Raw genomic sequence first — 27,174 nt, 5'->3', positions numbered from 1 at the left:
ACATCCAATTTCCCTGCTTTTACTATTTTATATGGGCTATACTCACCGTATACCAAGAATTATGTTTTTTTCATAAAACCATAGACTAGAATATTGCCATAACTTTTGAACCAGTTATTCGAATTCTAGGAATGATTTCGAGCAAGATAGTGAAAGGAAACCGATAATGAAAGGAAACCTTACAAATAATTTGTTAACTGCTCCAGACCAAAGGAAATAAAAACATATTTTAAAAAAATGTAAGGAACAAAGTACTAAACCCCAGGCATGGTGCCAAGAACCTGACAGATACTTCCACATCTAATTGTCACATTACCACCACTATCGGCAGCAGCAGCCCAGCTGACAGGTGAGGTAACGGCTGTAAGCAAGTAAAGAAACCTGCCTGAATGTACGTGGTCAGGGGGAGCCTGAATCTGAAGCCAGGGCGTCTGCTCCCCAAGCAGGTGCAGTTCATCACTAAAGGGTTTACTGCCTTTTCTGTGACCTGTCACTATAAGAGAAATGTATTTCACGTCATGATGCCACCTGCACACGCACATCTGGACGTAAAGCAACTTCTACAAAACACTACTTACTGTAATATGTAGCAAAAACTGTCCTTTTAAAAAATATTGGTTCTGAGTCACGAAATTTCTCAGGACTTTAATTACGACTTAAAAAATGCACAATGCTTAACTGCTTCAAAGATACAGTATTTATTATAACGAGGGTAGGAAAAAAGCTAAATGGTTAGCTACAGAGCTAAATAATAATAATGAATGCAAAAAAGTTGCTGAGAAAATACAATTTTCTTATACGTAGGAAACATAAAATAGCTGTGCTGAGGCAAAAAAAGAGGATATCAGCAATTATATTTTTATTTTTAATTTATAAAGGCTTTTATTTTTCTTTACAAACTGGGGCAGTTTGGAGGCCATATAACAGCCACTTATACTGACTTGGCACCAACACAAATGACTGATGTTCTTTGTTCCAAATCACAGTACAAAGTTTTCCAATTAGTTTTATAAAGTTAGCCAAATTTATACACACACACACACACACACACACACACAAAATACAGACACTAAAACAAAATAAATCCTCTCATATTTTTATAAATGAAAACTTGGAACCAAATACTTTTTAACAGTAAAAGAACAAAAGTTTGCAAACACATCCTAAAGCTACACACATTTCAGCTTTACAGAAATAGGCCCTCTGCCCCATTGACACCCCTCTCAGGCCTGTGCCTTTGACCCTCGCCCCCAGGAGTCCCCCGGAACCTATGACTTCAAGAGGAGGGGGCTGGGGCACTGGTCTGAGGCCGGGCGCTGCTCTGAGATGGGGCGCTGGTCTGAGATCGGGCGCTGGTCTGAGGTCGGGCGCTGGTCTGAGATGGGGCGCTGGTCTGCGGTCGGGCCCTGTCCTCCTCCTCCGCCAGGGCCTCGCAGTACTGGGCCGGCCAGTCCTTGGGGTCCTGATTGTGGACTTTGGCCACAAACTTCAAGACTTTCATCTTGCTGGTTTCCAGGTGGGTTCGCGGGCCCCACTGCAACTCATAGTCCACGGGGTCCGTGTGCGGGATCCGCCGGTACTCCAGGTACCGCTGCCGCACAAAGTCCTCGGTGATGAGCTTCTTCGGGTCGCCGAAGATCAGATGCTTCTTGGTGGGGTACACCCCTAGGCGACGCAGGAAGTCCCAGACCTCCGTCTCCTTGACGGTGTTGCCCTTCATGAAGATGAGCCCCAGGACGATCATGAGCAGGCCGGTGGTGGGCGTGCCCTGGTCGCCCCGCAGCTCGGCGTCCTCCTCCACGGGCTCCAGGCTGTTGATGAGGATGTAGGTGTTGCTCTTGGGCTCCAGCTCCACCAGCCGGTACCCGAACACGTACTGCAGACGCTCGGCGGCGCGGTGCAGGAGGTCGGGGAACATGTCCTTGTAGTCGCCCAGGACGTGCTTCACGATGTCGGTGCGCTTGATGGGGATCTTCCTCTGGTCTTTAATCAGCAGGAACTGCACCAGCTCGGCCACCTTCAGCTCCAGCTGCTTCTGGGACCTGGGCCCCACGGCCAGGGGAGCGTCGGCCCGGCGGCCGCCCTGCGACGAGGAGCGGCGGGGGTCCTGCGAGCCGCCCCCCCCGCGGGAGGTGCTCGGGGCCTCCTCGGCGACAGCGCTTCTCGGGGCCCGGCTGTCTCCGCCGCGGCCCGAGTCCCTGTCGGCCTGGGAGCTGGGGCGGCCCCGGCTCCGCGGTTTCGGCAGCATGTCCCCGGCGGCGGGAGCCCGGCCCCGGCGGGAACTTCAGCCGTGCGGTACGGGAAGCGGCGACTGGAGAGCGGCGCGCGCAGTGGGAATTGTGGGTAAATCGGCGCGCCGGGCATCTGGGCGGGGCCAGGGGGCGTGCGTATTGCGTCACAGACACTGCGCGGTGCGTCGGTGGAGGCTGCGCGCATTGCGTCACGAAGGCGACGCAATGCGTGAGTCCTCAGCTGCCGGCTGGCGCCCAGGTTACCACCCTGGTGATTGGGGAAGACTGAAAGGGTCGTCCTTACCCAACTCTGCAAGGAGAGCCCCGGAACCCCAACTCCTCAACGAGGGTGCGGCTCGGTTCTGGCCCGGGACAGCGATACACAAAGTCAGTGTCACGCCCGGGGTTGAGCCTTGTCCCAAGAAGCAAGAGGTCGCGGGTTCGATTCCCGGTCAGGGCACATGCCCGGGTTGCGGGCTCGATCCCTGGTGAGGGGTGTGCAGGAGGCAGCCAATCGATGTTCTCTCTCATCGATATTTCTCTCTCTTTTTCCCCTGCCCCTCTCTCTAAAAAGAAAATCAATAGCCCTGACCAGTGTGGGTCAGGAGTTAGCGCATCTGCCGGCGCACCTGAGGGTCGCAGGTTTGCTCCCTGCTCCCAGTGGGGTCCGTGCGGGAGGCAACCAATCCATGTCGCTCTCTCACATACATCTCCCCCCGCCCCATCTCTAAAAATCATTGGAAAAAATCCTCCCGTGAGGATTAACAAACAAATAAATTTATGTTTTATAAAAAAGCAAATATCAAGAGTCAAGGTTGGGAATGTTTTTAGATGGAGGGAACTCAATGAACGTGGGAGAAACAGAAGGTGGACAGGAAGGCAAGAGCCTGCACCTTGAGTGAATGCGTTCGCTTCTAGCAAACCTGGACGGGAATGAACCAAGGCCCCAGAGGACGCCCGTTGGCTTTGCCTTCGCCACCCCCTCCCCTGGCTCGAGTTTAAGGCCTCCTAACCATTTCCCACCAGTCACCTTCTCCAGGGCCCTGAGAGTCTATTAAAAGGGAAGGCGTGGTAAGGGCAGGCTTGCCTCACTAGCAGGACTTGCCTCATCCTTTCACTGTGCCAGCATTGATATTTTTGCATCAAACTCCATCAGTTAGACAACTACGACCAAACCACCCCATAAAGCACGTTTCGTTTCAGTGAAGTGTTTTTGCTTGGGCAAGCAAGTTCATCTTTTGGAAAGCACCTGGTCACGTCAACAACCACCATTTTAGCAGAAATGAGTAAGAAGGCGCTACAAACAAACGCACTCTCTCAAGAGATTACCACTTAATTTTGGGCATCACTGATCAAGAATTTCGATAATGTGAATCTCTTAAATTTAATTCTTACTATATCAGCCTGAGGGTTTGATGAGAAAGAACAGAGAACCCAAGGGTATCATCTCTCACAGTCTATGGTTATATTTAAATGTGCAGCTCTAATAGCCACCATGAGTCATTTCATTAACTCGGTCTATCTGAAATCTTCTGCCATTACTTCTATGGATCTTAGCAAATGTGCTCCTTTCCTATTGACTTGCAAAGAAGAAACTGCCTCCTGCACCCTCCCTTACTGGGGACCGAGCCCACAACCCGGGCATGTGCCCTGACCGGGAATAGAACACTGACCTCCTGGTTCATAGGTCCATGCTCAACCACTGAGCCACACCAGCTGGGCGAATTTACCTGTTTTTTGTTGTTGTTGTTGTTCTTTTTTAAATATATCTTTATTGATTTCAGAAAGGAAGGAGAGGGAGAGAGAGATAGAAACATCAATGATGAGAGAACCATTGATCAGCTGCCTCCTGCATGTCCCCCACTGGGGATCGAACCCGAAACCCGGGCATGTGCCCCTGGCCAGAATCGAACCCAGGACTCCCCAGTCTGCAGGCCCACACTCTATCCACTGGGCCAAACCAGCCAGGGCTACTTGTTTGTTTTTTTAAAGCTACCCAGGAAATGGGTAAACTCTTTAAAGAACCAAATTAAACTCAGTTCCTCTTTAGTGCAAATATACTCAAAGGAAAGCAATTCAAAACACATTATTTGAAGAATAGCATCAAAACACCATCTTATTACAAATATCATTAAGTGTTAGTGGCATAAAATTTTTGTTTGTAATTCAGCATGAAAATGCAATCTGATAATGGCACTAGAACTGCAATATTAAACACAAAATGATATTCCCTGTTCTGATGCAAGTTTGCCAGCTGAAATCGGGTAAACTCTGAGTAATAACTTTCCGTGCCACATAAGATCTAACAAAATACCCTCAAGCATCAATCCTACTGACGGAAGCCTGCTTCAAAAAGCAAATACATCATCGAGGCATTCATTTTGTTTTTACAATGAGAAAACTCATCTGCTTCTATGTCCTTGCAAATTAAAGTTAGGTCAAGTCCCAAAGAAACCTCCTGCAGCTGAAAATTCTGCGAAAAACTCCCCCAGATAGATCAGCTGTACCCCAAGTTAAAAAAATACTCAGCAACCAAGAGACAGAGAAATGGGAAATAAGATGAAAGCCACTGCCAACAACTGAACTGATATTTCAGTGGTTTTTTTTCTTTTGTGTGTGTGTTATTTTTTCTTGCTAAGGTGTTCACTTAAATTACCAAGCAGCACCACAGGTTAAGCTACCCCCTGTGACTGTGAAAATCATCAGTGTCCATCAATGGCATCTTTACCCAGGCAGCAGATTGTCATACTCAAACGGGTGAGAAAAGATAACAGGTTTTTGTGTTTGTTTTTGGTTAATCCTCACTGGAGGTATTTTTCCATTGATTTTTTTAAGAGAGCAGAAGGGAGGGGAGGAGAGAGAGACAAACTCAGATGTGAGAGAGCCACATCAATTGGTTGCCTCCCACAGGGCCACTAATGGGGATCGAGCCTGCAACCCAGGCATGTGCCCCGACTGGGAATCAAACCGTGATCTCCTGGTTCCTAGGTTGATGCTCAACCACTGGGCAACACTGGCCAGGGAAAGTTATTTTCTTTTAAAAGTGAACTTCAATGTTTATTTTCTTGCTTCAGGAGATGAAATATATTTTTGTCAATTTTAACATCAGAGGTACAGCATGCCATAGCAGTTACCCACATGCAAATTTTCAGGAAATTCAGTGTGATCTGAATATGACATTTGTGGCTTTTTTGTTCAGCATGTGAAGTAATAAAGACAAAGTGGTTAAAAAAAAAGAAAAACATTTTCAAACACTTTATGTTAATGACCTTAATACTTTTATTACTAGACCCAATAGAAAATATTAAAAATTATCTGAGCCCAGTCGGCGTGGCTCCGTGGTTGAGCATCCACCTAGGAACCAGGAAGTCACAGGTTCGATTCCCGGTCAGGGCACATGTCCGGGTTGTGGGCTCGATCCCCGGTGGAGGGAGTGCAGGAGGCAGCCGATCAATGATTCTCTCTCATCATTGATGTTTCTCTCTCTGTGTCTCTGTCTCTCTCTCTCTCTCCCCCCCCCCACCCAGAAAAAAAGAAAAAAAAATTATCTGAGGCAAACACTAAACCAGCTAAGAGTTCCAATGCATCGAACAGAGAAATGCCAACTACCCATCCCTCTTTCGATGGCTCTCAGTAATCACTTGCTTATTTCATCTCCTTGATTGCAATGCCTGCCCAGGCACTCTCGTCTTTACTGTCTACTGGATTCTCCTCTGCGTTCCCTGGTATTTCTGGCAGAACCAGAGAAAGGCGTTCAAGTTTCTGATAGTGACCTAGTGCACAAGCAAGGGTTTCTGGGGAAGAAGAGCAATGACGAATCTATGCCGCCACCATGTGTGAACTGAACAATACAATCCCTTGGGTCCGCTCCTTGGTAACAAAGAGCCATCCTAGTTAAATCACAGATAAAGGGCTACCTAATAATGACACAATAATGACATGTGTCTGCCCAGTGTGGCTCAGTGGTTGAGTGTTGACCCATGAACTAGGAGGTCACGGTTGGAATATCGGTCAGGGGCACATGCCCAGGTTGCGGGCTCGATCCCCATTAGGGGGCGTGCAGGAGGCAGCCCCATCCATGATTCTCTCTCATCATTGGTGTTTCCATCCCTCTCTCTGGGAATCGAACTGTGACCACCTGCTTCATGGGTTGATGCTCAGCCACTGAGCCACACTGGCCAGGCAGGAGCTGATTTTACTAGAGGATACCTGCTCCTCGAAGCTGGCAACATCATCCCCTAATGTGGTTGGAAAAACCAGGGCATCCTTTCTTTCTTTTCTTTTTTTTTTAAATATATTTTTATTGATTTTAGAAAGGAAGGGAGAGGGAGAGAGAGATAGAAACATCAATAATGAGAGAATCACTGATCGGCTGCCTCCTGCACGCCCTCTACTGGGGATCGAGCCCGCAACCCAGGCCTGTGCCCTTGGCCGGAAATGAACCTGGGACCCTTCAGTCCACAGACCGATGCTCTATCCACTGAGCCACACCAGCTAGGGCAGGGCATCCTTTCTTGGGAAGCATGACTTGGTTTTTACCTCCCCGACCCCCCATTTTCTGAATCCTACAAGGCAGAGAGAGGCGGTGTGGGAGAAGGCAAATCTTAGCCAACGGTCTGCCTCCTAGGATCCAATCAGCCATTAAGAACGTGCTGATGAAGTTTTCCTGGCCTGCTGAATTGTTTATAATCATCCCAGTGGCTCCCCCTGCTCATACAGGCTTTCTACGCCTCTCCCATTTACCTCTAAGCAAGTGACCGAATTCACGGTGGTTACTCAGGACATTTAAAGACTGTACTTTGGGAAATTTCAGACAGACATTAATGCGGATGCGCCTGTTATGCCTATGCTTAACGCTGTGGGCCCAGGCGTGATTATGACTTACAATTTACAGAAATCCAGCCCCACTCACTGCCATTTAATCTTAAAATCCAAACACATTGTTACTTGGTTAATCTTATGCCAGGATGACATTTCTACATTTTTTAAATGTTTTTATTGATTTTAAATGGAGGGGAAGGGAAAAGGGATAGATAGAAACATGGATCGGCTGCCTCCTGCATGGCCCCTACTGGGGATGGAGCCTGAAACTCAGGCATGTGCCCTGACCGGGAATCGAACCTGTGACCTCTTGGTTCACCAGGCGCAGCAAACCCATGTGCCTCCTAAGAAGTGCCGTGGTTTGAAGGACGGAGACAGCCAAATTCCAGAACAGATGGCTACTATGGAGCAGAACCGAGGAGGAGGCATAAATAGAGCGCATGATAAAAACGTAATGAGAGCAGAAGGAGATGGGAGTACAGCACAACAAAATACTTCTAGAGCAGAAGCAGGCTTTTTTCCCTCTTCATTTAAAGTGTTCACAGAGCACGGTCCCTGCTGAAAACCAAATACTATTTTCGGAGGCTCCGCGGAAAACTGTCACGCAATACAGGACCGAAAGTTCATGAAATAAAAGCCATGAGGGAAGAATCACATACGGAGGGCAGAAGCAGGAGGCTGAAAACGTAAATGATACAAGCTGGGGAGGAAACACAACATCTGACAGAGAACAAGCAAAGAAACCACATCAGAGAAAACGCAACTCAGCCCTGGCCTGGTGGATCAGTTGGTGAGAGCCTCGTCCCGATACGCCAAGACTGCAGGTTCGGTCCCCGGTTAGGGTCGACGCTCAACCGCTAAGCCACACTGGCTGGGCTACTGAGCATTTATTTTATTTTTTTAAATATATTTTATCGATTTTTTACAGAGAGGAAGGGAGAGGGATAGAGAGTTAGAAACATCGATGAGAGAGAAACATCAATCAGCTGCCTCCTGCACACCCCTGGGGATATGCCCGCAACCAAGGTACATGCCCCTGACCAGAATCGAACCTGGGACCCTTGAGTCCGCAGGCCGACGCTCTATCCACTGAGCCACACTGGTTAGGGCTGGGCTACTGAGCATTTAAAGAAGTAACACTGGTCTCAAATAAAAAAGGGATTATTCCCCTGGTGTGTTATGAAGAAAACCTAATCTTAATATAAAACTCTGACAAGGACATTTTCAAAACGAGGATGCAATAAAAAATCCTGAGCCACAGACAAACCAAACGGAGACGCAGCACGAGAAAGGTGAGTTGAATCTGGGAGAGCGAGTCGGCTGAACACTCCAGGTCAATGGAGACAATTCACCATATTAACAGGATGAGGCCATCTGTCCCTCAGTCCTCTCACAACAGAAAGAAAGGGCCTAAGAGAAATTCACTGTCGATCCGTGATTTTAAAACAACTCTAACAAGCCAGGCCTGTGTGGCTCAGTGGCTGAGTGTCAACCCATGAACCAGGGGGTCATGGTTCAATTCCTGGTCCATGCGGGCTCGATCCCCAGTTCGGGGTGTGCAGGTGGCAGCCGATTATGATTCTCTCTCATCATTAATGTTTCTCTCTCTCTCTCTCCCTCTCTAAAATCAATAAAAAACATATTCTAAAAAAAATTAAAAACCAATGGGAACAATATCCTCTGGTGAAAAAAAGTAAGTGAATCCATCGAAGGAGTGGAAGGCCAGGGGCCATCGTCAGCTCACGCACCAGCTCGAGGTGCTCAGCGGACAGGCCCGCACCGTGAGGAGCGATCCCGAGCGCGATGCCTGTCTCCCGGACTGTGCCGTTTGGAAACCAACGTTGGGGAATTGACTTGGAGAATAACTGATATGTAAGCAAATAAACATAAAAACAGGGAGCACGCCAAGCAGAATGTTCCAGAACTGACAAAGCTCACAGACGGCTCAAAGGTTCCAAAACCTGTCTTTCTGGTGGGAAACACCCTATTTGCACCAACCCCCTTGTCCCGTTTTCTGCAACAGGCGCTGAAATGGTTGGCAGGGAAAAATGAGGTGGGCTTATTTCTGGCAAGCAGGAGAGGGTTATAAATATGCCCATTCCGAGGCGACTGTGAGAGCTCTTCATTAATTTCTCATTCATTTGAAAATCTAATATAAAGGAGTCTGGCTATTTAATGGACTCGAGCTTTACCAGCTTCCAGGAGAATTCTTATTTGCCTTCAGTGTGACTGAACTGCATATGTCTATTTTCTTAATCATCACTTGTGGATAAGTTTTTATTACTTTTAGAGTGCATGGGAGGGAAGGGGAGAGTGAGAGAGAAACATCAATGTGAGAGAGACACATCGATTGGTTGCCTCTCACACACGCCCTGACAGGGGCTAGGAATTGAACCTGCAACCGAGGTAGGTAGGTGCCCTTGATTGGGACTTGAACCCAAGACCCTTCAGTCCGTGTGCTGATCCTCTAACCACTTAGCTACACTGGCCAGATGAGAAGGATGATCTTTTCAAAAAAATGGTGCTGCTCACCCTGGCTGGTTTGGCTCAGGGGATAGAGCATCGGCCTTCGGACCTAAGGGTTCCAGGTTTGATTCTGGTCAAGGACACATGCCCGGGTTTCGGGCTCCATCCCCAGTAGGGGGCATGCCAATCCATGATTCTCTCTCATCACTGATGTTTCTCTCTCTCCCTTCCTCTCTGAAATCAATAAAAAAATATATATTTTTAAATGGTGCCGGAAAAATTCAAGTTATCAACCTCAAGGTACACGTCACATCATATGCAAAAACTAACTCAAAATGGCTCATAGACTTAAATGTAATATAGAAAACAAACAAAAAAACCTCTCCTGCGAGGGCAGGAAACCGGAGTCAAGGTGACCAGGCAAACCTTTAAGACCAGGCCCGTTAGCCTTGGGGATGGAGGGCAGGAATGGAGCATGCTGGGTTTCCCAAATATGGGCATTAAGGTGCAAGCCTGTTCACCTGCATCTTAAAGGAGAACCATGATCCTGTGTGGCTGGCAGATTTAAGAAACCAAGAGAGTTACATTTACAGAGAAGAGGTAACTTCTTCTTAAGGAAAAAGCTAAATATAACACGTTTGGAATATCACGTGACGTCTTGGTTTTAATTAACTCAGAATTCAGCACATTTCTAAAAAAACCACACAGACTTTTCTTCTGATCACACTGAGCCCATTTTTTATACTTGTCTCATATTTTTTCCGCAACAGCAAGTTATATCAAGGGATCTAGGACCTACAGAAAAAAATTTGCCAACCTCTTTTTATTTTTAAGTTCATTTGCTAAGAACCCAACTGTTTAAAGCAGTCACTAAATGGGACATTGCATTTCCAATGTGTCTCTCTATCCAAACCATCTAGACACTCTAGCCTTTCTTTTATACAAAAAATACAGGATGATTACCTGGTCAGGTGGAATGAAAATGTGAATAGCTGCCATTTAAATGCTGATCATCTTATTTTTTAAATAGATTTTTGTTGATTTCAGAGAGGAAAGGAGGGGGAGAGAGAAATAGAAACATCCATGATGAGAGAGAATCACTAATCAGCTGCCTCCTGCATGCCATCTACTGGGGACCGAGCCTGCAACCCGGGCATGTGCCCTGACTGGGAATCAAACCGTGACCTCCCGGTTCATAGGTCCATGCTCAACCCCTGAGCCACGCTGGCGGGGCTGTGTTATATTTAGTTTACTTACACAATACTCAAAGTCAAGAGCGAAGGGCCTCCACAAGGGCTCAGGCTGCCTGGACTCTCCCCATGCTTTGCTGGGGGCGGGCGGGGAGAAAAACATGGCTGGCAGGTGGCATCGTCTCTAACAGGGAATGGCAAGCTGGCTGAAGGTCGTCAGGGAGGAGTGGCAGGGACACAACTACAGACTGCGTCACGTGTGAGCGAGACAGCGCGGCAGGGAGTGTGGGCAAACACACCACCCCGGCAAGCAGGGAAACAAACGGAACCACAAGGACCACGGAGACAGAGCCTGACAACAGGGAGGAAACGGGCGCTCCCCTAGCACCTCCCGGACCCGGAGACCCTCACACCAATACACCGCCCATCCCGGCAGGGCTGGAGGCGATAATCGGAGAGATCCGATCACAAGAGACTGGAGACAGAAGCGAGGAATCCAATTACAACGTGAGAATTAAACCCTCGCCGTGGCACCGCTAATACACGATTTGGAAACGGCAAGGAACAGAGCAGACAGGAGTGAAAATTCACCCTCTGGGGGAAAGCGTGTGATCGCCACAGGAACTCTACGGAGGAAGAGAGAGAGAGAGAAATTGCAATCAGGCAGATGTGGAGGGGAGGGGCGGATGGCAGGTTTCTCCTCAACTCCGGGAACCACTGTGTCTTAGCGTGAAAGAGCAGCAAGCTGAAGTCTGGACTTAAGTTCACTTTCCCTTCGGTGCTGTTCTGTGGATTTCAAATACAAACAGTCGTTTAAACGTACATTGTGTAGCTAGCTCGTGTCTTTTATCATCGCCTGCATTGAGAGATTTCTGAATTTACGGCCACATCATGTGGAAAACCTCTCATTTATTTTTTTAATATGTTTTCTTGACTTTCAGAGAGAGAGAGAGAGGGGAAGGGAGAGGGAGAGAGAGAGACACATCAATGATGAGAGAGAAACACGGATTGGCGGCTGCCTCCTGCACGCCCCCTACTGGGGATGGAGCTCACAACCCGGGCATGTGCCCTGACTGGGAATCGAACCGTGACCTCCTGGTTCCTAGGTCGATGCTCAGGCTCGGAGCCTCGCGGGCCGGGGCAGGCTGTTTTCTATGGGTTGGTTTTAGCGCCTGAGCTGCAAACTGGTCATTATTAGGTGGAAACGAACATCTGCAAACAGGACATGCTTTCCCCACAGACACCCACCTTCCCGTAGCCCCTGCCTCTACACACGGACACCACAGAGAAGCCCGGCTGCTAGAAATCACAGGGAAATTAAACCCTAAACTCGAAGTGCAGGCCACCAAAGATACCGATCCTGGTTTTTTTTAACTCTGCAGAGTAAGAACACCTCGCTTCTGCCCCTGCCCCGCATATTCCTCAGCCGTTCCGGAGCCAGCCAGCGAGGCTCTGCTCCCCGTGATACGGAGACGCTGGAACCTCGTGGCGCAGCCGCCTTGTTCCTCCGTGGCAGATGACTGGAAATATGAGATTGTGTGGGGTTTTCCACACCAACACAATTAGCATATAAAAGGCACGCTCAGCATTCCGGAAATTGGAATGGTTTTAGAGACTCTGTGCCAGGGACTCGGGGGGAAAAAAAAAAAAAGAACAAAAGCATCTATTTATTACACTGTCTTCCAAATTCTATCCACTCTCGCTTTTCTAGGTTTTCTCACTAGGGACTGGGGGGCGGGGGGAGAGGCCCAAGCCAGACCATTGTGCAAAGCCCCAACTAGTTATTTGAGACAAGAAACTCAGCCAACCCTACTCTCTTCTGTGGCAGCACAAGGATGTTTAGATCGAATGAGCTATAAGATCACCAACGGAGTCCGGCCCGCGTGGCTCAGGGGTTGAATGTAGACCTAAGAACCAGGAGGTCACGGTTCGATTCTCGGTCAGGGCACATGCCCTGGTCCTGGGCTCGATCCCTAATAGGGGGCGTACAGGAGGCAGCTGATTAATAATTCTCTCTCATCACTGATGTTTCTACCTCTCCCTCTCCCTTCCTCTCTCAAATCAATAAAAATATATATTAGAAATTGTTTAAAAATAAATAAAATCCCTTCCTTACATTATTACATTTTTTATTCCTCTATTCATGTTCTCTATTTTACCTTAATCCGTAATAACAGAGGGTAATGTACTTGTAACTCCTCTCAAAGAATTTTTGTGGGTGTCTTTTGACTGACTTGTTTCTTGGATTTTAATTTCATTGCTTTCCTTTTAATCTTACTTAAATTATTATTTTTTGTGAATCAGTTACAAACAGGAATTTAAATTTAACTCTTGTTTCTCAAGTTTGAAAACTAAACTCTGAAAAATGAAGAAGAAAAAATACCCTAGACACCCTCCCTTCCCCAAAATGTTTGCAATCCTCATTACCGTCCGGGAAGAGAGAAGGGAACTCGTCAGTATCTCCTCTACTCAACCGCGATGAAGTCTTGGGGAGGGCCCGCCTGCTGCTGTGGACCCTGAGGATGTGTAAGACGGACGCACACTCCGAGAAAGAAACGAAAGGAGAACCCTATCAACAGCGGCTGGCAGCCGTTCTTCATTGCTTACACTGTGCCGGGCGCTGTCCTAAGCTTTCCATCCGGGCTTTAATCCTCAAGTGACCTCATACTGAACGAGGAAAGGCCCTCCTAGCAGGATGCCCATTTTATAGGTGAAAACCCCCAGGAGTGAAGACGCTGACAGCTAGCAGGTGGCAGGGTAGAATGCAAAGCAGTCCTCATAGCCATGAGCACTCTGTGTACAATCTGTTTTTAATGGACGTTCCGGTATGTTGTTGCCAAAGCAGATCAAATACTGTGATTGGTTACATGACCCTATTCGTGCATATAAAATTGCATTTAAAAAATTTTTTGTTGTTGTTAATCCTCACCTGAGGATATTTTTCCCATTGATTTGTTTTTTCCCATTGATTTTTAGAGAGTGGAAGGGAAAGGGAGAGGGAGAGAGGGGGGGATGGGAGAGGGGGGGAGGAAGAGAGGGAGGGAGGGAGGGAGGGAGGGAGGGAGGGAGGGAGGGAGGGAGGGAGGGAGAGAGACATCGATGTGAGAGAGACATGTTGATTGGTTGCCTCCCACATGTGCCTTGATCGGGGCTGGGGACTGAACCAGGTAGGTGCTTTTGACTGGAATTGAACTTGGGACCCTTCATTCTGCAGGCCGATGCTCTATCCACTAAACCAAACCTGCTAGGGTGCATTTAAATTTTTAAAATTGATGAGAGAGAGAGAGAGAGAGAGAGAGAGAGAGAGAGAGAGAGAGAGAGAGAGAGAAAGGGGGGAGGGATGGAGAAAAGCAGGGGAGGAGAGGGAGAGGGACAAACACATGGTTTCGTTGTCCCACTTATTTCCGCATTCACTGGTCGACTCCTTGGCACACAGGGACAATGTTGCAGCAACCAAGGGATCTACCCGGCCAGGCGAAACTGCATCTGCAAGTCCCCGGTTCTGGGTACGCAGGCTTTCTGCCTCCCCGCTGTCGGCGCTGACTGCCTTTCCACTCGGCCCCTCTCTGTCATCTGTCCAATGGGACCGTCAGCTCATTCATCACCTGACAGATTTACTCACTCACTCATCATCTTGCCATTTACGAGCCCGTCCTTCCCACTCATCCTCCACAGCCCAGCTGCCGCTCATTCTGACATGCCAGCTGCCTGCCCACGTTTGCCAGCCAGCCCGGCGCTCTCCTCGGTGGGCCGCTGTCATTATCTCATTTGTCGGGACGTTTTAGTCCCTTTTCCTTATTAACTTGCCTTTGGGTATTTCCTAGGCTTTTTCTTCCCATTCTTGTTCCCCCGGGCCAATCATTTGGTTCATTTGTTTATTATCACACGATATTATCCATCCCTTGTCATTTGACAGCTTTTCAGATTCCATTAACCAAGAGGCATAAGCATTTAAATTCTCTCTCTTGTTCCCATTAGATGAAACCCATCCAGGCTTTGCCCTGTGTTCAGCTGACTTAGAATTTGCAAGAGAATGACATTTAAATGAGCATGTATTGCCTGGCCGGCCTGGCTCAGTGGCTGAGCTTCAATCTATGAACCAGAAGGTCATGGTTCGATTCCTGGTCAAGGCATACATACGCCCAGGGTTTCGGGCTCAGTCCCCAGTATGGGGCATGCAGGAGGCAGCAGATCAATGATTCTTTCATCATTGATGTTTTTTTCTCTCTCTCCCTCTCCCTTCCTCTCTGAAATCAATAAAATATATTTTTTTAAAAGACCTGTGTTTGTTAACAATATCACATATATTACACGAAAGGCAGACCGTTTCTTTCTCCCTCCTGACGTCAGCGTGCAAATAATCAGTGTAACTGATTTTTAAAAATTCTCTTCGTAAAGAAATAAGAAAAAATAAATTTCTCTTCATCATTAGATCATATTGCCTACATATCGCTATTCTTAAATCAATTTCACTCCATTTTTCTATTGGGGAATCAAAGCAAACATAGCAAAATAAATTTGATCCTTTGAGTCTTCTTTTCATTCCCAATCAGCATTGTTGTGTTTTGATAAAAATGCAACAATTTGATTTAATACCCATACAGTCAGGGTGAAATATGGATGTTCCAATATTACCGTTACTTATTGTACCGCATGAAACTATTCGGAGATGAAAGATAAGGTCCTTGAGTAATACTCTTCATTAAAAGAGGTTGGACATTTGGAAGAAAATCTGGTAACTAATAGCCTCTAAGTTACAATTTTTTAAAAGCCGGGTAAGTACAGACAGTCCCTCAGAATAGCATATTAAATTCACTTTCAAATTAGTACAGTTCAGCATTTCAGTCTTGTGATTTGTATGCTTGGTAATACTTTTAAAATTAACTGTGCCACGGACGGACACAGCACACACTTCTCAGCCATAATCATTTTTCTAAGGCTGTATCTTTATAACAGTAATTGCCTTCTTAGTGAAAGAAGACGCATTTTGAATCGAGGGACACTTCATTTATTACTTTTCTTATAGGAGAGCTACCTCAGCGTCTGAGGTTTTATTTTTTCCTTAACGACTTTTTCCTATTAGGAGAATGTGAAGGCTCCAGGGCAAAGCAAGTCCATTAGGAAGGGAGGCATTCTAGAGGAGGCAGGGCTTTCCAAGGTGGACACAAGACAACTCTTGTCAAGAATGGACGATGCAGCCCGGCTGGTGTGGCTCAGTGGTTGAGCATTGACCTATGAACCAGGAGGTCACCGTTCAATTCCCAGTCAAGGCACATGCCCGGGTTGTGGGCTGGATCCCAAGTAGGGGGCGTGCAGGAGGCAGCTGACCGGGAATCGAACCAGCGATTTCCTGGTTCATAGGTCGATGAGCCACATTAGCTGGGCGGTCCACGTTCCTTTCTATCTCCGTTACTACCCGGTCCATGTCATCACCTCCAAGTCTAATCACTTAAAGAAGAGATGTAAATAATTCATTACTACAAAAAAAGAAAGAAGCCACGCCGTCTTTTCCATTATCCACCAGAGCTGGGAAAACCTCCTGCCCTAGCACAGACATGGACACATAAACATATTCATGCGTATGCGGAGAAGAACATGCCTGTAGACCCACAGACACAAATTTGCTGGGGGTGCTTTAGAGATGGAGAAACCAACATCCTCGTTCCATGTCTCCCCAGGACCATCCCAAAGCAACGTGAGAAACCATTCACTTATATACACACTAGAGGCCCGATGCACCAAGATTCGTGCAAGAATGGGCCTTCCTTCCCCTGGCTGCCGGCACTGCCTTCGCTCTGGCCAGAGCCGCCTTTCCGCCTTCCCAAGGTGCCCAGAGGCCCAGAGCGGCTGGGGTGGTGCGGAACACTTGCATCGTCGCCATGGAGATGATGCAAGCATCCCGCCCTGCACCGCCCCGCCCCAGGTCGCTTGGCACCTATGTATGCAAATTAACCCGCCATCTTTGTTGGGTTAATTTGCATACTCACTCCTGATTGGCTGGTGGGTGTCACAAAGGTGCAGTCAATTGGCATGTTACTCTTTTATTAGATAGATACATAAATATATATACATATACATAAATGTGTGTATTGATTTTTAGAGAGAGGAAGAGGGAGAGAGAAACATCAATAGGCTGCCTCTTACATGCCTCCTACTGAGGATCGAGCCCATAACCCAGGCATGTGCTCTGACCAGGAATCGAACCGGTGACCTTTTGGTGCATGGGATGACATCCAAACAAATGAGCCACACGGGCCAGGATGAGCGATACTCCTCTCTCCACTCTTCTACCCCGATAAGCATCCCTTACAGAGGCGCACAGTGTCCAACACACACAGAGAGCTGACATTCCTTGCACTCCGCTAAAACACATCCTATCTGTGTGGTCATACATGAGCATACCTATATGCACGCGTGTTTTTTCCCCGTCTAGACAAAATGCATCTACACTTACTAGATCGTCTTGGTTCGCGGCATGTCCTCGTAGGAGGGCACCGGCAGGGAGCAAACAGAGAGGAAGGCCCCTGAGCATCTCAGGCAAACACCTGAGCGGCACTCCCGGAAGCGGAGCAGGCAGGCCACATGCGCAACTCTGCGCCCATCGCCCTGGACGCGCTCACACCACAGAGGCCACAGCCCTGTCCCAAGGCCACCACGGAGAGCAGGTGCGACTTACCACGAGGGAGAGAGGCCTTTTCCAGGAGACGACACCAATGAGTCCTGACAGCAGCACCTGCAAAGACAAACGGCGCAGGATGGTGAGATGCTTCGGGACCTTTAGCACACAATCGAAACAGTATGGACAGTTGCAACCTGAAGGATCACTTCTAGAACGCACGTGCGCGCGCACACACACACACACACACACACACACACACACGCAGTTATTCTCTAGCACAGAGCCCCAGGTCTCCCTCCCCAGCTCCTGTCCAAAAATGCACCTGCACTCCCTCTCCCCAACCCAGTGTCCCGCTGTCATCTTTATCTTCCACAGGGGCACCCCTCCTCCTGGTCACTCAAATCCTGGGGACGGTCCCCTCTCCTTCACCCCAACATCCCAACAGGCACAGTGAAGAGAGGAGGTGGCTCCCCTTCAGCAGGGCCCCATTCCGGAGGCCCCATTGTAAGTAGGTCCTAGTGTTTTCCCACAAGGTCTCCTATGAAGATGAGTCACCCAGGCAGTCAGGGCCCAAGCAGAAAGGGGCACTTCAGATTTAAGACATAAATGCAGCCCGGCTGGCTGGCGTGGCTCAGTGACTGAGCATCAAACTAGGAACCAGGAGGTCACGGTTCGATTCCCAGTCAGGGCACATGCCCGTGTTGTGGGCTCGATCCCCAGTAGGAGGCGTGCAAGAGGCAGCAGGTCCACGATTCTCTCTCATCATTGATGTTTCTCTCTCTCTCCCTTCCTCTCTGAAATCCATTTTTAAAAACTATTTTTTTAAAAAGACATAAATGCAAGTTTCAAAGATGAAATCCAACCAGCCCCCAAGGGCAGGTGAGAGCCTCCCGCCCTCTCCTCCTCCGGAGCCCGCGTGGGAAAGGAACAGCGAAGTGGGCAGGTGTATCGCCCCGCCTGGGGAAGCAAGTTAGGTAAAGCATTTGCAAGTCGTTTTGATTCTCTCCTTTCAGAAGTGTCCTGTTTGCGCAATAAAAACAATGTATTTGTTGGTACAGTACATTAATTCCATTAAAATCACATTAAGTGTAATGAAAAGCTTTCAGAGTCTAATTACGCCGCGAACTCACAGACCTGCATCAACTTTTAAACCCACTGCAATTACAACAGGAGGCGGACCTGTCTGGTAGACAAATCGTTGCTCCATTTCCAAATGATTATGACTAAGGCCCACTGTCCTAATGCTATAAACCACACACTACGTACGTATGCAGACTCCAAAACCTGTCCCTTAAAGGGCCCTGGCCGGGGTTTTCTGGGAGCCGGCCTGTTCTCAGGGCCAGACCCGCACTGTGCTCCTCTGTTCTGATCCCCCTGAGTTCATCTCCCCAGAGCACACTCCATTCGCGGAATTCCTGCCCTGAAGTGTCCTCCAAGTTCCCCAACATTCACAGTGGCACCTCGGAGCGCCCTCTGCAGTCCAGACTTGGCCACTGCGGGGCCCACAGGCTGCCAGCCTCCCTCCCTGGGCCCTTCCACCCCCAGGTGGCCCTCTCTCCTGCCCTCTGCCCTCAGACCCGCCCTGGTCCTCCTAGGCTGCCCAGGCAGAGACGTCTGTGTGTCCTGGCACTTAGTGAGGCCAGGGAGGAGGCCGAGCGTCAGGAGGACAAAGGAGGAAGGGGTAGGGGGACGTCCTGCACTGCTGACCATCCCATGGGCATGAGGACCAGCCCGCCGCCGACTGTCTAGAGCAGGGGTGGGGAACCTTCTCTCTGCCAAGGGCCATCTGGACATTCATAACATCACTCTCGGGTCATGCAAAATTACCCACTTAAAAATCAGCCTGCTCTATTTGCTCAAACACTTCATCAACTCACCCCCAATGCCTTGGCAGAGCCAGACCACATGACTCCGCGGGCCTCATACGGCCTGTAGGCCGGACGTTCCCCACCCCTGGTCTAGATGAAGTGACACACGGGACATCAAGGTTCTACCTAGACCCCTGCCCCTCACTCATGGCCCATGTCCACCTACAGGTTCAGACACTCCTACGACCCCCAAACGGAGGCTGGGGGACCCAGACAACCAGTGCCGCGCTGGTGGCACGAAGGGATTGTTTCCCTCTGACCAGGTGGCCCTGGACAGATGCAGTGACCTCCCCAGCAGCTCAGTTGTTGGGTGTCGTGCCATGCACTGAAAGGTCGCAGGTCCGATTCCCGGTCAGGGCACATACCGGGGTTGTGGGCTCGATCCCCAGTAGGGGGCGTGCAGGAGGCAGCCGATCCATGATTCTCTCCCATCGTTGATGTTTCTCTCTCTCTCCCTCTCTCCCTTCCTGTCTCTCTAAAAATAAATTAAAACTTTTTTTTTTAAATCCATACTGAAGAAAGGCTGTTTTAAGTCTCCAGCCCTATGCGCAATAATGAGTTAAAAAAGAAAAAGGAACTTTCATGTGAGTAACATATGAGTAGTGTATATTATCTTGCAAATATAATTCAAATACATTTTTCCATATAAATCACCTCAAATCAAGATCTGATTTTCTCTAATAGCCCTAGTCTGAAAAGAAGTTAGGAACAGGAGTGAAGAGACACACACGTCCACGGCTTCTTTAATTGCATTTTCTGCAAAACCCTGCAGTTCTATTTTTAATATTTGATTACACCATCCACAGAGCTATGTTCCACAAAAGCAATTACGTTTTGCTCAGCGGAAAAATCAGAATGGAATAATATGCGGCACACTACCAACGGTAAGAAGCAGCAGCAATTTAGAACATTTTAGGATAATGATTGAGAGCACGGATTCGGAAGTTACAGCAAACACATTTTAAAGACATCTTATCACGGAGTTGACTGCAAGTTTAAGTTATGCACGACGCAGACGGGGGGGGGGGGGGGGGGGGAGGCGGACCGCCGAGGGAGCCCAGGATTTTATCAAAACGTTGGCGGAGGCCCCCTGAGCACCTAAGCTCTTACCACGCACTTCTCCTCGCCAGCTCTCTCCCAGTCCAGAAGCCGCACTTAACCACTGTGCTTTCCTCGTCTTCAAGGGCTTTTGCCGGAATGTCCCTCCAGCGCTAACAGAGCTGATGTCCCCTGCTGTGTTCATGCTTGTTTACGATATTTTCTTGTCTTTTGTGTTTCTATTATTCCTGTGTTTGCTATTTTGGTCAACTTTTCTATTGGTTTGTTGTTTCCTTTTTCGAGGCACTTGGAAATTATACATCTCTTTTCTATACAATTTTTTAAACACCTATTTGAAATTATATATCCAACACGTGAATAGCGATAACACACATGCCTGCAGGTTCTGTTGGTACCTGTGTTTTCTACGCCCCCTCCCCTCCCAGATGTTTTGAACAACCACGTTGGTAGCAACCAGTCAAACTTAGCTTCACATTTTCTTGTTTTAATTGCTCATTGCTGCATTGTTTATGCCAGTTCTTGTCATCTCCTGATTTACTTGTTATTAATAATATTCTGCATTTGGCTTATGCACGTCCATACTTTCTTTTTTTCAGAAATGAAATAAATGCAGAGGCGTTTAGTTATTTTTCTGAAGATATCTATTGTTTGCTCATTTACATGAACGAGCTTAGAAATCTCACCTACAGAAAGCCTAGAGCCGTGGTCGGCAAACTCTTTGGCCCCTTGAGTGTGGCTCTTCCACAAAATACCACGGCCTGGGCGAGTCTATTTTGAAGAAGTGGTGTTAGAAGAAGTTTAAGTTTTCAAAATTTGGGAGGAGGCCGAGCGTCAGGATATTCAATCGTTGTACTGTTTCAATCGTTGTACTGTTGATATTTGGCTCTGTTGACTAATGAGTTTGCCTACCATTGGCCTAGAGAAATTTGCTCAACAACCTTTCTCCTTCTAAAATAAACACAGGTTGCTGCGTTATCTTCTAGCATTTCCCTTTGAGGACATTCTCTAAGACCTCTTCACCTTGAACATGCAAAACTGACACAGAGATGAACAAATCCATCACCACCTGAGCAGAATATTCCCTGGCTCTTTCTGGCGATGGAATACTGTGATACGCACCAAACCTACTTACTTATTATACAAATTATCTTTCAAACGGAATATCAAGCGAGAAAACAGACATGTTTAAGAGTCCGTGGAGTAAAATAATGATCAAAGCACAAACTGGGACGGGATGTTCCTAGAATCACTGGAAGTCTGAAATTGATTTGAGAATAGCCCTGTGGTTAGCCTTATACATCCCTAATCAATTCTCTCACGGGAAGCTTTTGGACAGCTACACGCTCACACACTCAAAAATATATATTTCCATTTTTGAAAGCATCACTTGTCCATTTTTCTTAAAAGGAAAAAGTAAATTTTCTGAATTGTTTAAATATGCATGACTAGGACACAGAATATAAAATGGCCAGTATTCTCAGTCCATGCCCACATTGCCAAACGCGTCACTGTATTATAAAGAGCACCCAGAACTGACAGGTTTGATAACGTGGGGGTTTTCTTGTGCTGCCATTCACCAGCTCATATCAAAGTTCGTATAATGAAAATGTCAAGAATCAGCGTCACATTTAGAAACCACAAAATACAAAGATGGAGCTGTCAGTCACCCCTGACGCTTGCCAAATGAAAAGCTTAAATATAGTCATGGGTGAGCAGAACTGTTGGCAGCCACGTAAGCTCACCAGGCAAGACCTGGTCTTTCTTGTCTAACACCATATAACACCAGCTCCAAACGCAGGGCCGGGCACACAGCAGGCACCAGATCTTTATGCACGAATGGTAGGTGGCTGGGTGGGCGGATGGATGGATCAATGAATGAACGGACAGATGAATGAAGGGGTGACTGGGTGGGTGGGTGAAGAAATGGGTAGAAGGATAAATAGATGAATGGATGGGTGAGTGGATGGGTAGATGGATGGGTAGGTGGGTAGATAGACGGGTGAGTGGATGAATGGAAAGATGGATGGATGGATGGGGGGATGGATGGATGAGTGAGTAGATGGATGGGTGGATAGTGGGTGGATGGATGGATGGGACAATGAATGGAAGGGAGAGGGAGGGGGGAGGGAGGTTGGGAAGAATAACCCTGCACAACCAGCTCTGATCTGACCTATCTTTAATGGTCCTGGAGACCACCACCTCCCCAAAATAGCCAAGGATCCACTCTGAGTCTTGGGTGGCTGACAAAGGACAGCAGGGAAAACAAAATGGAACTGTGCTACAGGTCTGTCTCCCTCTGTCCCCCCCCCCCCCTTCCTCTCTCCCTCCTGCCCACTCTCTCTGAAAAGCAATGGGAAAAATATCCTTGGGTGAGAATTAACAATAAAGCCACAGTGATAGCTTCACACGTAGGTTTCATTGCCGTCGCTGATTTTAGTCTAGACCCTTTGAAATAGGACCGTGAGTCACCAGGCATAAAGGCTGCACCCCCGTCATTCCCTCCAGCGGGTATGAGAGTAGTCACCCCCTACAGCTCACGCACACTGAGAGCCTAGGTAAAGGCTCTTTACTAGCTTGGGGGACCTCTCTCCACCCCCCCCCCCCCCCCTCACACACACACAAAGAAAGGAGCTGTTTTCATTTGCATCTTCTGAGTTCAGCACTTTTCCGGTTACTTGCCTTTGGTATCTCTTCAGCGACGTGCCCAGTGACTCTCGACGAGAGTCTGCTGCAGACGTTGCCATGGGACGTTAATGCCTCCCTATTGATTTGTGGCTGCTTTTAGTGCAATAGGGATGGATGGGGAGGGAGACAGTGCTATGTCCCGACTCGCCAGTTCCGGGGGTGGGTGTCTGACACGCAGGATGCTAATGGAGTTGTGGTCCATTTTATCAGTCTTCCCCCTTATTAGGCCTTCCACTGCACGTAGGGTGTCTCAGTCCTTCAGCCGGGGATCTAACTATCTGGGGGCGTTCCCTTTGCCTCATTTCCTTGACTGAAAATGGAAGATACAGAGAATGACTTTGCAGCTGCCCCCCTTATCCACAGGGGATACGTTCCAAGACCCCATGGATGCCTGAAACCTCCCTACTACCAAACCCTATGGATACTGTGTTTTTTCCTATTCATACATACCTATCCATATAAATTAAGTTTAATTTATATATTAGAAACAGTGAGAGATAAACAAAAATAACTAATAAAGTATAATTATAGCAATACACTATAATAAAAGTTATACGAATGTGCCATTGATTTTTAGAGAGAGTGGAAGGGAGGGAGGGAGCGAGAGAGAGAGAAACATTGATGTGAGAAACATCAACTGGTTGCCTCCTACACACCCTGCACTGGGGATCGAACCCACAACCCAGGCATGTGCCCTGACCAGGAATGGAACAGTGACTTCCTGGTTCATAGGTTGATGCTCAGCCACTGAGCCATGCCAGCTGGCTGTAACAGTTCCTTAAAAAAAATTTTTTTTTTTAAGATTGTTTACTGATTTTGAGAGAGGGAGGAAGGGAGAGAGAGAAACATCCACAGGCTGCCTCCTGCACGCCCTCTACCGGGATCGAGCGGGAAACCTGGGCATGTGCCCTGACCAAGAATCAAACCAGCGACCTTTAGGTGCACAAGACGACGCCCAACCACCTGAGCCACACTGGCCAGGGCTACCCCAGTGCTTAAAGGACCATGATCAACTAGGGTCGAGTCTTTACCATATTTTGAGAAATTGAGCGATTACAAACAGATTGTTAGGAATCTTCTAAGCTAATGACTGTAAATGCTACCTGGGAGACTAAAGAGTCTGGGCCTGCCTGACCACCATCAAAGAAACATAACATCCACGTTGGCATCCCTTGTTTTCCAATTCATATGGCGAATAATCATAGAAGCCATTCTCCCGTCACTTCTAAATTGACAAGGGAAAAAAAAGCTTGCCAGCGTTCCCGCTATCTTCTGGTCGCTTTCTAGTTTTCATTTAATGGAAAACTTGTCACATCACAACTTTTTTATGTGCCTCGCTGCAGAGCATTTTTCCACAAACGAGATTTTCTCAAGACAGTAACGATCCTGACAACAGGCGTCTGAGAACAAGATGGGGTCAGTTATAAAAAAGGGGAAATGGTAAGAAATCTATTTTTACCTATTTTCATGGAAGTTGGGCATGCCTGACACTGTCCTATTTTGTAAATGTATTGCCTTGTTCCCTGTGATCTTCATGATAAATATGTTGTCACAAAGCCTGGCTGACTAGCTTTCCTCTTCATTTTATAAATGCCGAGTATACTTAACCCTACTGTCACTTTCGTTTGTCAAACAATACAATAGTCAAGACTATATTCTAGCTTGGCCAGTGTGGCCCAGTGGTTGAGCATCGACCCATGAACCAGGAGGTCACATTCAATTCCCAGTCTGGGCACAGGCCCAGGTTTCGGGCTCGATCCCCAGTAGGGGGCGTGGAGGAGGCAGCCGATCCATGATTCTCATCATTGATGTTTCTCTCTCTCTTTCTATCCCTTCCTCTCTCTGAAATCAAGAAATACATATTTTTTTAAAAAATAAGGACTGTTTGTTTTCCCCACACAAAAAAGGAATAAAAGCAACCAAGCCTGGCTGACTGGGAAGTGGGTGTCCCTGGGGCGAGGGTGCGCTCGCACAGGGCAGAGCCGGGACGGCTGCTTGCATTACCAGCCACTTGATGCTCTGACTCTAACTTTGTTATACACTAGATGGATTTTTAAATATTCATTTTAAAACATAATGGGGAGTCCTGGAGATGAAAAGAAAAGCCAGTGGAAAGCCGACAATATAGATTTTTTAAAAAGCCAGTGGAGGAAGCCGCACATCAATAAGCCCAGTGTCAATCACGGCCAGCTCCAGATCGTGGGGAGGGGATTATCTGAGCAGAAGGCTGGCGAGCACCCAGGAAGGAAGTGCCAGGCCACCTCATCTCCTCTTTTAATAAGGTTACGACACTGGCATATTGGAGGAATGCTAAGCAGACGAGGGCCTTTATTTCCGCAAGATGTTAACACAGCGGGCAGGTGCCGCCACCCCGTGTGGCCTGGGAGAGATGTGGGTGGGGGTCCTGGGCACAGAGGCCTGGCCTGTTCCAAGGACGGGGACTTGTTTAAAAACGGGGGATTATAACATGGGGCCTGCGCCCTCAAAAGCCAGACACCAAATCGAGATGAGATCATCGCACCAGTCTGGAACGCTAAGATAAAAAGCGAGCAGATGAATTCATCGCTGTTACAAGTATTCTGCATGTTGGCACCGAAATTCATCAAATTTCATGGATGGTGTGGCTCAGTGGGTGAGGGTTGACCCATGAACCAGGAGGTCACGGTTCGATTCCAGGGCTGTCACATGGCAGTCACAGATACACAATTTCTACAGTATTTTGGGAATAACCTGATGCTCTTCTTGAGAGCTAGAATATAATCCATTTTTAAAATGGTTCATGGATACTTGAAATAAATGGGTATTTGTCTGCTGGTAGAACACTGGTTCATAGCCGTTCAACTGTCCTTTGATATTATAAATCATATCTTATCTTTATTCATTGTGTCTTATCTGTGAAGGGCAGAAATGAGCACCTTTTAGACCGCAACTGTGCTTTGGTCAATTTCTCGCTATATTTTACTTTATGAACTCTGAGGTTGTATTTTTGGTAAAGGATCGGGACAATTTTATCTCCGGTGCAGAATTTACCTTTTGCCATTCTAAAATAACCTTCCTCACTCTTTTGGATGCCTCCTGCCTGGATGTAATGTTGCTCTGTCCACCGGGTACCTGTCTTGTGTATCTTTGCCCATTACTTCCAACTTCTCTGCGTCCCTCTGCTTTACCCCCGGCGCTGTTTAAAGCTTACAGCTCAGTTTTACTGTCTGACTACCTCTACAGAGAGTTTAAGCCATTAGTTATAGGCACATCTACTATCTGCCATACATTCCTCTTCGGAAATCCAAGGAGCTTCAGGGTCCAGCCACCTTACCCTCCCTGGACTGGACAACTCACTTCTCCCCCTGATCTGAAATGAGCACAGACAGAGGTAGGGAACGAGACCGCAGCTGCGGCCACAAGAAGGAGCAGGATGCCGGGAGCCCCTCCCAAGCAAAGCCTGCTTGCTCCTCAGTCTTTGCCTGAGTGGAGACACAGCCAGCATGAGGTGGAAATGCCACTGGGGGCAAAGGGCAGGCGAGTGGCTCTTCCTTCCTTGGGGCAAAAGCCACATGAGGACCACCAAAACGGCCACGCGAGGACCACCAAAACAGCCACGCGAGGACCACCAAAACGGCCACGCAAGGACCACCAAAAATGGCCACACGAGGACCACCAAAACGGCCACGTGAGGACCACCAAAACGGCCACACGAGGACCACCAAAACGGCCATGCGAGGACCACCAAAACAGCCACACGAGGACCACCAAAACGGCCACGCAAGGACCACCAAAAACGGCCACACGAGGACCACCAAAACGGCCACACGAGGACCACCAAAACGGCCACGTGAGGACCACCAAAACGGCCACGCGAGGACCACCAAGGCCCATCAAGGAGCAACCAGAACCCTCACACAGCGCTGAAGGGAGAGGCCATCGAGTCAACACTTTGGAAAACTATCAGTAGCCAGGACGGGTGACCACATGTGTACCCTATGCCCAGAGATTCCACTCCCATGCACACGCCATCCAAACGGGGGCACCTGTTCCCCCAAGTCCACATACAAGCATGCATCGGGCAGCACCGACCCTAACAGCTCCACGTGGAGACCACCCAGATGCCCGTCAACAGCAGACTGATAAGTCAATCTGATATATTCATCCAATGGCAACAGACACCAATGAACCTCAGCTACACTCAACGGTATGGACGGCATTTCACAAACATGCTGCTTCGTGTAAGAAATCCAATA

At 48.0% G+C, this 27,174-nt stretch overlaps 2 protein-coding genes across 3 annotated transcripts in view; both read right to left on the bottom strand.

Annotated features, from left to right (window-relative positions):
- Nucleotides 1–27,174, bottom strand: part of ENTREP2 (endosomal transmembrane epsin interactor 2) — a 49,791-nt gene that overhangs the window by 15,699 nt on the left and 6,918 nt on the right. For both annotated transcript variants that reach the window (XM_079763862.1, XM_079763863.1), the window contains exon 2: nucleotides 17,385–17,441. In XM_079763862.1, the coding sequence (XP_079619988.1) occupies nucleotides 17,385–17,441 (57 nt within the window). The remainder of the gene's footprint in view (nucleotides 1–17,384; nucleotides 17,442–27,174) is intronic.
- Nucleotides 680–2,325, bottom strand: NSMCE3 (NSE3 homolog, SMC5-SMC6 complex component). The gene has a single exon (XM_079763868.1). It carries the CDS (start codon nucleotides 2,246–2,248, stop codon nucleotides 1,277–1,279), a length of 972 nt encoding a protein of 323 aa, XP_079619994.1. The 5' UTR covers nucleotides 2,249–2,325; the 3' UTR covers nucleotides 680–1,276.

This window comes from Cnephaeus nilssonii (genome assembly GCF_951640355.1).
Source record: "Cnephaeus nilssonii genome assembly, chromosome: 24".
Classification (NCBI taxonomy): Eukaryota; Metazoa; Chordata; class Mammalia; order Chiroptera; family Vespertilionidae; genus Cnephaeus; species Cnephaeus nilssonii.
The sequence above is the reverse complement of the archived record's forward strand: the minus strand, read 5'-3'. Positions and strand labels throughout refer to the sequence as shown.

Excerpts from the sequence above, each read along its gene's own strand:
- NSMCE3 (XM_079763868.1), bottom strand. The coding sequence starts at position 2,248 with ATGCTGCCGAAACCGCGGAGCCGGGGCCGCCCCAGCTCCCAGGCCGAC.